Below are 14,856 nucleotides of genomic sequence, written 5' to 3' on the forward strand. Positions count from 1 at the left end.
GAATGGAGGTGTCATATTATACGGACACTCATCTGCAGGATTGCATACACTAGGTTAAACACTAAAAAAAGAGAGAATTATTTGAAACAATTTGAAATGAATAACGTGCAGGATTATGCCAGCTGTTGGCCTCTGTGTGCTTACATCTTAAATGAGCATGAGCCGAGCTGTGAATCTGCTCTTCTTGCAATCTGTCTTGGTGCATGCATCTTGCTACATTGAGTGTGATCTAAACAAAGGAGGATTCCATACTACGCTATCCCTAAATACAAATCAATGATTTTTTTTTCATCTGTTGCTCAACCCAAAATACAGCAAACTGATATTATGTTGGAAAAACAACTGGCTTTGCAGGAAGATGTTATTCAAAGTGGTTTATAGCTATGGTCAAGTTAATGTAGCATAATGCATCTAGCATCATACCATCTGTACCAATGGGAGGGAGAAACTGGCTAAGGAATAGCAACAAGTGTACCAATTACAGCCAAGGTGGTGAGCCAGGCCTTAAGAAAGATGGAAAAAGCATGATCTTTATATGACTGTAAGACAAGAATTTGAGGGTTACACCTATTAACAGTAGTACGCTGAGAAAAAAGCTTGGCCTCTATACATTGTTCAAACCACACTCTGTTCATTGTCCCCAGAGGGCCAGCTTTCTGTCTACAGGCAACTCAAAGCCAGCTGAAGTTTTAAGAACTGCTTTAGGATTTAACAGTTTTAGGAACTGCTTCAACCTCAAGGAAGTTGGAGGTGTTCACCAGGAAGCAGCAAAATTTCACTCTGGGGCCGGCCCCATGGCTTAGCGGTGAAGTGCGCGTGCTCCGCTGCTGGCGGCCTGGGTTTGGATCCCGGGCTCACACTGACACACCGCTTCTCTGGCCATGCTGAGGCCGCGTCCCACATACAGCAACTAGAAGGATGTGCACCTATGACATACAACTATCTACTGGGGCTTTGGGGGAAAAAAAAATAAAATTAAAAAAAAATTCACTCTGAACTGTTAAATTCATAGAAGAAAGGGACTGCCTCCCAAATAAGTTTTTAAGGACGACAAGGGTAATCTGGAGTAAATGAATTCTTGCCTTCCTAACTTACTTGCTAACACCCTTCCAGTGCTACTCCACGACTCCACTGCACCCTGTGAATCCTCCTTTCACTGTCCTTAACCTCCCAGTCTTTCCAAGAAAACATACTCACCCGTGTCTACAGCAGCTGAACGTTTGCAGCTGGTACGCTGGCAGCTCTTACCAGCTAAGTTGTAGGCTTCTCAAGAGTTACACTTGCTCCTGAATATATGTCAGTTGTACTTGGTATTGGGAATATGGAATTCAATTAAATATTCCAAAACGTTAATGAAATATGAGTGCAAAAAGAACACTGTTCTTATGAAAACTAAATTAATGCTGTAGAGAGACTTGATAAGTCACAATCGAATTAGGTGAGCCCAAAATGACTGTAAAAGATTGCAGGGGAAATCATAAAAAAGTAGAAGTCTTCTGTCATCACATTGCCTGGCAGTGATCTTTAAATTTTCCATTTATTTTAAAGAAATCCAACATGGAAATTCTAGGTGAGGCTTCATGAGTGCAGTCTATGGAAGAAAGAAGACGGGGAACGCCAATCCGTGAACCCAAATTCAAAGGAAAGGTTTTGAACTTACATCAAAAGACTGGCTGCTCGCAAAGTTTTATTTCGAGCGACAAAGACCGGGAGGCTGGAAAAAGCGCCGTGGTCGCCACCTACCGAGGGCGGGTGGGGGTGGGGTGCCGGCGTGGCCCGAATCTCCGGTGGGGGAAAAAAAATCACAGGATCATTCGATTTTGTGCTTTACCTAAACATCTAAACTCTCTGGGCTCGAGTTTCTCAAACTCTTGAGTTTAACTTCGTTGAACAGTAACGTCTATTTTCGAAATTCACGAGCTAACGCAAATTGAGAGGCAAAAAAAATGACCGAGGGAGGGGTTTGAGTAAAATTGCTTAGCGGTTAACAGAACAGAACGGGCGACAAATCAGGTTTTCTGCTCGCACTCCATGGCTTTTCCTCCACTTTCCTTCTAAATGTTGAGCGAGAGACGGCGCGTGAGCAAAGCCGGGGGTGGGGGGGCGGTACATAAAAACAGAAGAGTCCCCTCCCCGGGCCCGTCCAAGTTGGAGCAACGGTCTCTTGCGGCGGCGTTGGAGGCATGCTTTCAAAAGGGACAGTTCTTTGTGTCCCAGAGGGTGGTGCAGGGTGGAGGAAGTGCCTTGGCGGGGCACCGAGGGTGGCAGAGGGCCTGGGTCGCCCCGACTTTGCCGTATTCCGGCCTAGCAATTTGCAGGCAATCTCGGGGGCACGAGTTAGTGCGAGCCCTGCACCATGGCTGAGGCCCGCTGGAGCCACCCCCGGCCTGGATCTGTGCCCCTGCGCCCCGCTCCCCTCCCCCACCCGGCGGCCGCGCAGGCCCCAGGTGCAGCCATGTTCTTGCTCCCACCACCCGCGCCTCCATTGACAGTCCTTGCCGGAGAGGGCCGGGCGCCGCGCTCGCCGCGTCCTCCGGCTCGGGGCTCGCCGGCGCGAGGCTTCCTGGGAGTCGTAGTCCACCGCCCCCGCCATCGCGCTGGTGGGGACGAATCGGAAACTACAATTCCCGCTGGGCGGCGCTGCGGGTGCGCACGCGCAGCGCGCCTTCGAGGAACAAAAAAAAAAAAAAAAAAGAGGAGGAGGGTGAGAGACAAGCTCTGAGAGCAGAGAAAAGGGGCCACCGGTCGCCCCCCCGCTTCGCCGCACGCGCTGTCTAACCGTGGCCTTCCGCCTGCCGCGGTTGCCCCGGCCTCTCCCTCGGTCCCCTGTGAGCGGATCTCGGCGCTGAGCGAGGCCCTACCGGGGCGGCCATGCGGCGGTGACAGGAGCTCGGCCGAGACGCACGGCCCTCGCCCTCCCACCTCCTGCGCGCTCGCCAGCTCGCCTCAGACCGAGGCTCTCCGCCGCGGCCGCAGCAGCGCGGCCCGCACCCGCTGCCCTTCGGCTCCCCGGCCCCGGCGCTGCCTGGAGGCGGCTGCAGTCGGGTGAGTCCCTGGCGCCTCACCCCCGCCCCGCCCCGGCTGCCTAGCGCACGGGGCCTTGACTTGGGCCTCGCCCCCTCCGGGGCGCCACGGACAGGGGTCGGGGGCCGGCGGCGGCCGCGTGGGGCCCCGGGCCCGGCGTGGGGGTGGGGCGGCCGCGGTCGCGGGCACGGCAGTTGCACGCGCGCGGGGGAGGGGCGCCGCTGCGGGGGGGCTCCCGCGTGAGCCCCGCGCGAGCCCGCGGGTGCGCATGCCCGGCGCTGATTGGCCGGCGCGCGGTGCGGGGGCGCGCGCGGTGCCAGGCCCGAGCCGTGGGGTCGCGCTCGGCCGGGTGTCTCCGGGGCTCGTGCGCCCGGCGGCAGACGCGCCGGATTGGCCGGCGGGCGGCGGGGCGGCGCCGGCTGCCTGGTAACTGCCGGCGGCCCCGAGCGCCGCCCCCGCCCCGCCCGCGCCCAGGTGGAGCCGCAGCGGGCTTTGTCCCGGCGCGGCCGGCGCGCCTGCCCCGCGGGGCCTGCTCTGGGGGGGAAGCCGCACAATGACCGGAAGGAAAGCCTCGGCCTGCGGACCGCGAAAATAGGCCGCGTGGCTTCGGCCAGCGCCCAGACGGGGTTTTAGGAGAGGAGGAAGACAAAAAGCGGCCCTCCTTCCCCTCCCGCCCTCCGCCGCCCTCCCCCGAGTTTCCCCGCTGTGGAGCGGCCGTTTTTCCGCGGGGAGGCTCCGGCGCGGGGTTGACGTCGCGTCCCGTGGGCCGGCCCGCGCCTGCGAGTGCGGGCTCCGCGCACACTTCCGCCGCTGCGGATGGCGGCTCTCCCGCGGCCGCTGTGCGGGAAGGTCGTCGCGGGGGCTCGGGAAAAAGGGGAAGTTAGTGTGCAAACGAGAGCGTGCCGTGGCGCGGCCCGGCCTCGTCCCCAGGCGCAGGCCTCCGATGGGGGAGACTGATCTTATTTCCTGCTGCACTGTTTTGCTTTGTTCCGTCTCCAGCCGCGGCGGTCTGCTGCCCTGCGCTCTTCGTTTCGTCTGCGTCTTGGGATCCTGGCGCACGCCTGTAGGCTGGCATGACTTTTTCTTCTCTTTAAGTCGTGGAACTCTTTCTTGGAGTCACTGTTAAAGCCGTCTCATATTGTTCGGTCAGAATTGGTTATTTCTCCCTACAGTGTCCAAATCAACTTGCTCTCCCCTCCGAGGCGGGCGTCTTTACTTCCTCTAAGTGTGTGTTTGGTTTTGCTTTGTGTACACGTGTCTGGCATGGTCACTAGGTATTTAACTGTTGGGTGGGTAGGCAGTAAGCCTTTTCTGCCTTGCCTTTCTCCCTCTTGCAGTCTACACCCGTCAGGAGGCCGTGCATATATAGTAGTAACCACAGCCAGCATTTGAGTGGTTCTTATGTGCTCGCATCTCTTTTAAGCAGTTAACGTATTATGTTTTCTTTTTTTTTGAGGAAGATTGGCACTGAGCTAACATCTGCCAATCTTCCTTTTTTTCCTTTTTTCTCCCCAAAGCCCCAGTACATAGTTGTACATCCTAGTTGTAGGTTCTTCTGTGTGGGGCGCCTCCTCAGCATGGCTTGATGACCACTGTGTAGGCCCGCGTCCAGGACCGGAACTGGGGACCGCCGGCCACCGCCGAAGGGGAGAGAGCGAACTTAACCGCTAAACCACCAGGCCGGCGCCTATATTTTCTTATTTAATCTCTTCAGAACAAGCCGGTAATTTCATTTGATAGATGAAGAATAAGTATAGGAAGCTGGGTAATTTAGTCTTCGTTACCAAGCAAGTAGACCTTGACTCTAAGATTTGAACCTAGGCAGGAGGACTCTTGAATTCCTGAGCCAGTGGTTCTCAGACTCATCAGCATCCCCTAGAGCACTTGTTAAAACACGATTGCTGGGCCCTGCCCCAGACATTCTGATTCTGCAGGTTTGGGGTGGGGCCGGGTAACTTGCATTTCTTACTAGTTCCCATGTGCTGCTGCTGCTGCTGCTGCTCTAAGGACTGCTTACCATGGTGCAAAGTAAGTTATAAGTGAGGGAAATTTATTGTAGATGTTTGCTTTTCATTACTTTAGAACTAGATCTTAACCAAAAATAATTTGGACTGCTAACTAGATTGCTTGGAAAACTGACTTGAAAGTTTAAGAATTTTTGTTAGCCGTGATTACAAAATTAAAAGTTTAATAAATAGCCATGGGTTTAAGTACAGAATAAAATTCGAACTATAAATAACTAGGTTTTTCTTTCCCCCACTCTCATTCATTTATTAATTTATTCATGGCATAGGCATTTATCTCCTCCTAAAGATGCGTAGAGCTTCCCATCCCCACCACGGAATCTAAGGTCTAGGAACCTGGAAGGAGTGATGGGGCTTGAGCTTGGCACTGAGGCACTGAGGTTGGGCCAGGCTGTGGCAGGCAGAGCAGCCAGAGCTCAGAACCACACCCCCCCAGCACTGTGCACCTCCAATGATTTGGCTTAGTTTTAAGACTACGGACTACAGGGGCCAGCCTTGTTAAATTCGTCAGGCTCCGCTTTGGGGGCCCAGGTTCTGTACCCAGTGTGAACCTGGACCACTCATCGGTGGCCATACAGAATAGAGGAAGATTGGCACAGATGTTAGCTCAGGGTGAGTCGTCTTCAGCAAAAAAAAAAAAGACTACAAAGACTTTGTCGTTAAAATGTAGGCTTTCCAGTTTTTTTTCTTGGGGCACAAGTCTTTTTTTTTTTTTGTGAGGAAGCTCAGCCTTGTGCTAACATCTGCCAATTCTTTTTTTTTTTTTTTTTTTTTTTGCTGAGGAAGACTGGCCCTGGGCTAACATCTGTGCCCATCTTCCTCCACTTTACATGGGACGCTGCCACAGCATGGCTCCACAAGCAGTGGGTTGGTGTGCACCAGGACCCAAGCCCCGGGCCGCCAGCAGTGGAGCACGAGCACGCAACCGCTAGGCCACGGGGCTGGCCCCAATAATGAATTTCTTTCTGGGGAAAGTAATTTCAAATTAGGTAGGAGGAATGGGATTAGTTTCCAGTTACGTTCTATCACTTTTGATGATCCATAGATCGATGATGTGTTCCAAAACATAAAAGACAAAGTCCCTACTGCAGGTTATTATCTAAAGGAGTGGTAAATAAAACATTGAAAAATTACTAAACACTTAACTTTTTCTGTTAGTACTGGTGACTAGCTATTTGCATTGCATTCCACCTAATTGAATTCTGCTATTGTTTCATTCTCCGTTGAAAACATGAGATTGGCCCTGAGCTAACATCTGTGCCAATCTGCCTCTTTTTTTCTTTTTTTTTCCTCCCCAAAGCCCCAGTACATAGTTGTACATCCTAGTTGTAGGTCCTTCTACTTCCACTCTGTGGGACGCCGCCTCAGCATGGCTGGACAAGCAGTGCGCCGGTGCGGGCCCGGGATCTGAACCCGGGCCTCCAGCAGCGGAACTCGTGCATTTAACTGCTACACCACGGGGCCGGCCTGGGTCATTGTTTTTAATGCTTTCTTTGGGGCTGAAGAATTTGGATGGATCTGAACAAATCGCTCAATAGCATAGAAAACCCATGTAAGATGAGCTTGTCCCTTTGTGAAGAGTAAATTTGTGCCTGCCATTTCCACATAAACAGCTCTTTTTTTCAGGTGGTTCCTGGCAGTGATTTTTTTAAAAAATTGTAAAATATACAGAACACAAAACTTACCTTTTAACCATTTTTTTGGAGGGGGGGGAGATTGGCCCTATGCTAACATGTGTTGCAAATCTTCCTCTTTTTCTTTTTTCTCCCCAAAGCCCCAGTATGTAGTTGTGTATCACAGTTGTAGAGTTGTAGGTCTTCTATGTGGGACGCACCTCAGCATGGCTTGATGAGTGTTGAGTAGGTCCACGGCCAGGGTCCGAACTGGGGAACCCCGGGCCTCCGAAGCAGAACACTTGAACTTAATCCCTGTACCACTGGGCTGCCCCACATTTTAACCATTTTTAAGTGCACAGTTTGTACAGTTACATTGTTGCGCAAGCATGACACTATCCATCTCCAGGACTTCTTCCTTTTCTTAAACTGAAACTGCCTATTAAACAATAATCCCCATTCCCGCCTCGCCTAGTACCTGCACCCACCATTCTACCTTCTGTCTCTATGAATTTCACTGTTTTTGGTACCTCATATAAGTGGAATTATTTGGACAGTATTTGTCCCTTAGTGACTTTTTAATTTCACTCAGCATAATGTACTCAGGGTTCATCCATGTTGTAGGATGTGTCAGAATTTGCTTCCTTTTTAATCCTTATAGTGATTTTTAGATTTTCGAAGTTTTTGTTTTTCTAGTATGGCAAAGGGAATGATTTTTTTTTAAGTACTGTATATGTGTATCTTATGGTATAATTGTGGAAGTGGAGAGTAGTGAAGAGTTTGGTCCTGTTTAGGGTATTGGGTTAAAATGAGCCCTGGTTAGACAGAGCCTGTGAAGATTTCTGATTGCATGTGTCCCATAATTTTGAGAATTGGCTGTGTGTGTTTTCATTCCATTTGCATACACACTCTTAGAGATAATAGTGTTTTTTATTATGTAAAAGTTAAAAATTATTTCCTAGGGGCCAGCCTGGTGGCATAGCTGTTAAGTTTGTGCATTCTGTGCACCGACCGCCAGTTCGGATCCTGGGCGCGGACCTACTCACTGCTCATCAAGTCATGTTGAGGCAGCGTCCCACATAGAAGAACTAGAAGGACCTACAACTAGGATGTACAGCTGTCTACTGGGGCTTTGGGGAGAAAAAAGAAAAGAGGAAGATTGGCACAGATGTTAGCTCAGGGTCAGTCTTCCTCAAAAAAAAAATAATTATTTCCTGATTGTGTGTTTTTGTCATGTTGATTGCTTCTGTGAAGCTTTTAGAGTAATTTTTCTTAGGGGATGTCATAAAACAGTAGGGTAGTCTCTTTGCCCAACTAGATAGTCACTTTTTGAGTCTACTTTTCTTAATTTTTTCCTTTTGTTGCCTTATCTGTAGAAAAAAAAGTTTTCTTTATAAGAGCAAAGTGTTTAAGCTGTTGTTCACTATGCATCCTCTTTGTTTTAAGCTTTGGTGAAGAAAGGATTCCTTATTACATTTGGAATAGTACTCATTTGTCCACTAATCCAACATATTGAGGGCTGTCTGGGTGGGTTAGATATTGTGTGAGGCCCCCAGAACACAATCTGTTTCTTGGAAAAAACTGGTATCGGCAAATTATATTGTTTATTGAGAGCTTCAGGATAAAGATTGTTTAGTTCAGTTTTTATGTTCAGTCTAGTTTACTTTTTTAGATATTTGGAGTAAGGTGACATTTTTAACTTAAATTTTAAAACATAATCTTTGAGGATTAGCTTTGATGTAAGCAAATTTTTATGCTTGCACGTGTGTGCTTTAAAAGGTGCATGTATTATATTTCAGAGCAGTGATTTATTGTATACCTTAAATTTATACAATATGTCAATTATATCTCAAAAAAGCTGGGAAAAATAAATAAAAATAAATGGGAGAAAAAGCAGTGATTTATTTTGACACTTTTCTGATTAATTTTCCTGCCCCATCAGAAAAAAGATTATTTAGCAGTGGTAATTAAAGCAGTGAGTTGGGAAATTTTCATCTTATCAGACTTGGATTTGGAGAGTTTATATAAATATATACATGTATTTTTAAAAAACTAGTTATTTTAATGTTTAAATTTTTAGATGCTCATTCAGTTTACTGAACGCTTGGGTGAAGCACTCTATCAGGTACCTAATCCATTCTGATAACAGCCTTGTGAGGTGAGTACAGATATTGTTGTCCTTTTCCTGACTAGTAAATTGGGGGCTCAAGAGTCCCACGGTCAAGCTTTAACGTTAGAGCTGGGACTTGAATCCAGAACTTGGGCCTGATTCAAGGGTGGTGTTTGTGAAAGCTTTATTCTGTTGCCTGCCTTCTGCATACAGTACGTTTTTAAAAATAAAGATGAACTTTTAGATCATAGTTACTTGATTTTCATTTCCTCTTCCAATTTGTACAAAATTAGGAAAAGAACAAGTGATCTGGCTTTTCAAGTACCAAAAAATTTTTAAATTTGGAGTAAGGTGAAAGGGACACATTGTTTGTCTATTGGTGGAGCAAGCTGCTCCTTCTTAAAAATCTGAACTGTCTATTTATTTATTTATTTGTTTGTTTGTTTTGTGAGGAAGATCAGTCCTGAGCTAACATCCATGCCAGTCCTTTTCTTTTTTTTTGCTGAGGAAGACAGGCCCTGAGCGAACATCTATTGCCAGTCCTCCTTTTTTTTTCCTCCGGAGCCCCAGTAGATAGTGGTATGTCATAGTTGCACATCCTTCTAGTTGCTATGTGGGACGCGGCCTCAGCATGGCCAGGGAAACGGTGCATCGGTGCGCCCCTGGGATCTGAACCCCAGGCCGCCAGCAGTGGAGTGCACGCACTCAACTGCTAAGCCACGGGGCCGGCCCCTGAACTGTCAATTTAAAAGTATAATTTATACATTTGTGGAACTTTCCTCTTAAACTATAGTGCCAAGAAAAGTTGTGGGTCTTCCTGAATAGCTGATAAGGTGTTTTTGTTTGTTTTTCAAGGATGTCGTTTTGGCTGCTGTGAAACTTAGTATTGAACTTGCGATCCACCAGTTGGGCAGATGTTCCTTTTTCCCTAGCTGCGTTTTATTATTTTGTCATTCTTCCCTTCATCTGGCTTGAAAAAAAAGATGAAATTGAATTATTTTTGTTAGCTATCCCAACATTTTTTTGGAAATGAGGTGTAGAGAGTATAAAGTTTTACGTATAAATATGACACAGTTGCTGATCATTTTAAATCTTAATCCTTCAAACGTATTTTGTGTCTTCTTGTGAGATCACTTAGTGTTTACTGATAGAATTACCAGCTTTATTTCAACAGATAGAAATTAAGAATTTAGTATTGTAAAATGTAAGCATAGCCTATGCATTCAATCCTCATAGCAGTCCTATCTCCTGAAGTAGGCACTGTTAGGATTCCCATTTTAAAGTTGAGGAAAATGAAGTTTTGAGATGTTAACTAATCCAAAAAACCATAGTAAGGGACAGTTTTAGTATAAACCTGGGCAATTGGATTTGGAGCTTATGCTCTTAACTACCACGTTACGCTAATTTCCAGTTCTGATATTAATGTTTTAAGTATAGATAATGATATTAACTGATAAATTTGAGGAGCATTGTCTTTATTAATTTTACTTAAGTAGTTATAAACAAGATAGCTACAAGGTTGAAAAATAGGTAAAATTACCTGGGGTACAATTATGACTTCTGCATTCTAGCCAGTGATCTCCTATTTGATAGCATTCAGAGTAACTGAGTTCTAGTACCGAGGGGGGAAATCAGCCAGAAGCCTGTATTCATTCTTTTTTTTTTTTTTTTTTTTGTGAGGGAGATCAGCCCTGAGCTAACATCTGATGCCAATCTTCCTCCTTTTTCTGAGGAAGACAGGCCCTGAGCTAACATCTGTGCCCATCTTCCTCTACTTTATATGGGACGCCACCATAGCATGGCTCGACAAGCAGTGTGTTACTTTATATGGGACGCCACCATAGCATGGCTTGACAAGCAGCGTGTCGATGCGCGCCCGGGGATCCGAACTTGCAAACCCTGGGCCACTGCCGTGGAATGTGCACACTTAACCGCTGGCGCCACTGGGCCGGACCCTGTATTCTTTCTTGAATTCAGCAAATGTGTGCTGAGTGCTCACTGTGTGCAAAGCACTGTGTTGGTGCTGGGATGAGAGCGCACCCCTCTCCTGCCCCCACCCCCAGTTTACAGACTTACAGTCCATAACAAATACTACCCAAATTAAAAGAGCTTGATTTATGGGGTCAGGCCGGTGGTATAGTGGTTAAGTTCATGTGTTCTGCTTCGGTGGCCCAGGGTTCACGTGTTCAAATCCGGGGTGTGGACGGACACACCACTTGTTAAGCCATGCTGTGGTGGTGTCCCACATACAAAATAGGGGAAGATGGGCACAGATGTTAGCTCAGAGCGAATCTTCCTCAGCAACAAGAGGAAGATTGGCAACAGATGTTAGCTCAAGGCAAATCTTCTGACCAAAAAAAAAAGACATTGATTTACTGGTTGATAGGCATTCTGTAGAAAAGTTGTATTTGGACCGGCCCCGTGGCTTGGGGGTTGAGTGCGCGCGCTCTGCTGCTGGCGGCCTGGGGTTCGGATTCCGGGCGCGCACTGGTGCACCGCTTCTCCAGCGATGCTGGGGCTGCGTCCCACATACAGCAGCTGGAAGGATGTGCAACTGTGACATGCAACTATCTACTGGGGCTTTAGGGGAAAAATAAATAAATAAAATTATTAAAAAAAAAAAAAAGCAAAGTTGTATTTGATAGTCTTCAGATAAAGTAGTGTGTATTTAGGCTTTTGGACACAATTAACCTGAATTTTCAATTGCTTCCTCTTTAAAATGCAGGAAGGAAGAAAACAGCCCATTTCCAGTTTTATTTAGCTAATAGAAACAAATTGTAGTCAGTAATTTACTACATAATGTCCTTTGCTCTCCCAGTTCTAACATTACCCCTGTGACAGCAAAAGCAGCAAGAGACTTAAACACCCACAAAATAAGGCAAAAGTAAGAGAAATTTTAATTAGCTTAACACATATATTCTTAATGCTTTGAAAATTATTTTGAAATACTGTTAAACGTGGAAAACAGGGCCAGCCCTGGGGGCCTAGTGGTTATGTTCAGCGTGCTCTGCTTCGGTTTGGTTCCTGGGTGCAGACCTACACCACTCGTCTGTCAGTGGCCATGCTGTGGTGGTGGTTCACATACAAAAAAAAAAGGAAGGTGGGCAACAGAATTTAAAGATTTTATTTATTTATTTTTTTCCCCCAAAGCCCCAGTAGATAGTTGTATGTCATAGCTGCACATCCTTCTAGTTGATGTATGTGGGACGCGGCCTCAGCATGGCTGGAGAAGCAGTGCGTCGGTGCACGCCCGGGATCTGAACCTGGGCCGCCAGCAGCGGAGCGTGTGCACTTAACCGCTAAGCCACGGGGCCGGCCCCCTTTATTTTTGTTTTTATTTATTTTTATTGATTTCCTAATAGTTTATAACATTGTGAGATTTTAGTTGTACATTATTGTTTGTCATTCACCGTATAAATGTGTCCCTTTATCCCTGTGCCCACCCCCCAACCCCCTTCCCCCTGGTAACCACCATACAATTCTCTCTGTTTGTGTGTTAGTTTATATTCCACATAAGAGTGAAATCATGCGGTATTTGTCTTTCTCTGTGTGGCTTATTTCACTTAACATAATACTCTCCAGGTGCATCCATGTTGTTGCAAGTGGGACAGTTTTGTCTTTTTTTATGGCTGAGTAGTGTTCCATGGTATATATATACCACATCATCTTTATCCAGTCATCAGTCGAGGGACACTTGGGTTGCTTCCACGTCTTGGCTATAATTTTATTTATTTATTTATTTCCCCAAAGCCCCAGTAGATAGTTGTATGTCATAGTTGCACATCCTTTTAGTTGCTGTATGTGGGACGTGACCTCAGCATGGCCGGAGAAGCGGTGCGTCTGTGCACGCCCAGGATCCGAACCCGGGCTGCCAGTAGTGGAGCGCGCACACTTAACCGCTAAGCCATGGGGCCAGCCCAACACTCTGTGTCTTTTGATTGGAGAATTCAATCCATTTATATTTAGAGTGATTATTGATATATGAGGGCTTAATGTTGCTATTTTATCGTTTATTTTTCTGGTTCTTTTGCATTTCCTTTGTTTCTCCTCCCGTGTGTTTTGGCCTACCAGTTCAGTTTGGTAGTTCTGTATGATGACTCCTTTAGTTTTCTCTTTATTTATCATATATCTCTCTCACGATTATTTGTTTATTGGTTACCTTGAGGTTTGTATAAAAAATCTCTTGGATGAGATAGTTCATTATCTGATGACCTCTCATTTCCTTAGACTAAGTCGATTTGATCCCTCTCCTCTTCCCTGTCTAAGTTAGTATTGTCACAACTTATTCCATCTTGTGTTGTGAGTGTGTGTTTAAAGATTTTATTTATTCATTTTTTCCCCCCAAAGCCCCAGTAGATAGTTGTATGTCGTAGGTTCACATCCTTCTAGTTGCTGTACGTGGGACTCGGCCTCGGGTTGGACGGAGAAGTGGTGCCTTGGGGCGTGCCCGGGATCCGAACCCGGGCCGCCAGCATCAGAGCGCATGCACCTAACCGCTAAGCCACGGAGCCGGCCCGTGAGTGTGTGTTTAAAGTGATGAGGTATTTATCTTTGGTGTTTTCCTTCCTTTGATCTTTGATTTTGGTATTTAAGTGTTTGCTAACCTATTCTGATAGAGAGCTAATATTTTTCTGATTTTGTCTACCTGTATTTCTCCTTGCTCCAAGCTTTGTATCTCCTTTCTCTCTTGTTTTTTCAGGCGTGAGGGCCTTCTTGAGCATTTCTTGTAGTGGGGGGTCTTGTGGCCATGAGCTCCCTTAGCTTTTGTTTATCTGGGAAAGTTATTGTTTCTCCATCATATTTGAATGATATTTTCGCTGGATAGAGTATTCTTGGCTGACAGATTTGTCTCTCAGAATTTTGAATATATCATTCCAGTCTCTGCTAGCCTGTAAGGTTTCTGTGGGGAATCTGCTGAGAGCCTGATGGGAGTTCCTTTGTACGTTATTTTTTTGTTTTTGTCTAGCTGCCCTTAATATTGTTTCCTTGTCATTGACTTTTGCCAGCTTTACTACTGTATGCCTTGGAGAGGGCCTTTTCCTGTTGACATATTTAGGTGATCTGTTGGCTTCATTTACTGGTATTTCCAGCTCTTTCCCCAGATTTGGGAAGTTCTCAGCTATTATTTCCTTGAACAAGCTCTCTGTTCTTTTTTCCCTCTCCTTCCTCGGGAATACCTATAATCCTTATGTTGGATTTCCTAATTGAGTCAGATATTTCTTGGAGAATTTCTTTATTTCTTTTTAGTCTTAGTTCTCTCGCCTCCATCTGGAGCATTTCTGCATTCCTGTCCTCTATATTGCTAATTCTTTCCTCCGTATTGTCAGCTCTGTTCTTTAAAGATACAGATTTTCTTTTATCTCCTCCATTGTGGTTTTCATTTCCAACAATACTGATTAGTTTTTTTTTTTATTTTGTTATTGATGTTTTAATGGTTTCTAACATTGTGCAATTTTGGGTTGTACATTTTTGTTTGTCCATCACCATATATATGACTCCCTTCACCCCTTGTGCCCACCCCTCACCCCCACTGCCCCTGGTAACCACAGTCCAGTTTTCTCTGTCATGTGTTGGTTTATATTCCACATATGGGTGAGATCATAGAGTGTTTGTCTTTCTCTTTCTGGCTTATTTCACTTAACATAATACGCTCCAGGCCCATCCATGTTGTTGCAAATGGGACGATTTTGTCTTTTTTTATGGCTGAGTAGTATTCCATTGTATATATATACCACATTTTCTTAATCCAATCCTCAATCGAGGGACACTTAGGTTGCTTCCACTTCTTGGCTATGGTGAATAATGCTGCAATGAACATAGGGGTGCATAAGCCTCTTTGGATTGTTGATTTCAGGTTCGTTGGATAGATTCCCAGTAGTGGGATGGCTGGATCATAGGGCAATACTGATTAGTTTTTATTCATGGTTTCAATGTCTTTTGTGAAGAAATTCCTGATATTGTTGAATAGTTTATCTGTGTTTTCTTATAATTCGTTGAACTTTTTCATGATCGCTATTTTTTTTTTTTTTTTAAGATTTTATTTATTTTATTTTTTCCCCCCAAAGCCCCAGTAGGTAGTTGTATG

At 46.0% G+C, this 14,856-nt stretch overlaps 1 protein-coding gene and 1 long non-coding RNA gene across 10 annotated transcripts in view; one reads left to right on the forward strand and one right to left on the reverse strand.

The window, feature by feature from the left end:
• The window catches only part of LOC147913690 (uncharacterized), a 29,147-nt gene extending 26,762 nt beyond the window's left edge, over positions 1–2,385 (reverse strand). The window contains exon 1 of the long non-coding RNA XR_015548638.1: positions 1,198–2,385. This is a non-coding gene — a long non-coding RNA (uncharacterized LOC147913690). The remainder of the gene's footprint in view (positions 1–1,197) is intronic.
• Positions 2,386–2,693: 308 nt separating this feature from the next.
• The window catches only part of GTF2I (general transcription factor IIi), a 123,434-nt gene continuing 111,271 nt past the window's right edge, over positions 2,694–14,856 (forward strand). For 6 of the 9 annotated variants that reach the window (XM_087417781.1, XM_087417782.1, XM_087417776.1 and 3 more), the window contains exon 1: positions 4,101–5,052. In XM_087417781.1, the coding sequence (XP_087273907.1) occupies positions 5,043–5,052 (10 nt within the window). In that variant the 5' untranslated portion in view covers positions 4,101–5,042. Of the gene's footprint in view, positions 3,046–4,100; positions 5,053–8,741; positions 8,820–14,856 lie in introns of those variants that run through there. The other 3 variants (XM_087417779.1, XM_087417778.1, XM_004442101.3) reach the window with 3 other exon arrangements.

The sequence above is a fragment of the Ceratotherium simum genome, chromosome 26, assembly GCF_057802395.1.
Source record: "Ceratotherium simum simum isolate JZ-2026a chromosome 26, ASM5780239v1, whole genome shotgun sequence".
Classification (NCBI taxonomy): Eukaryota; Metazoa; Chordata; class Mammalia; order Perissodactyla; family Rhinocerotidae; genus Ceratotherium; species Ceratotherium simum.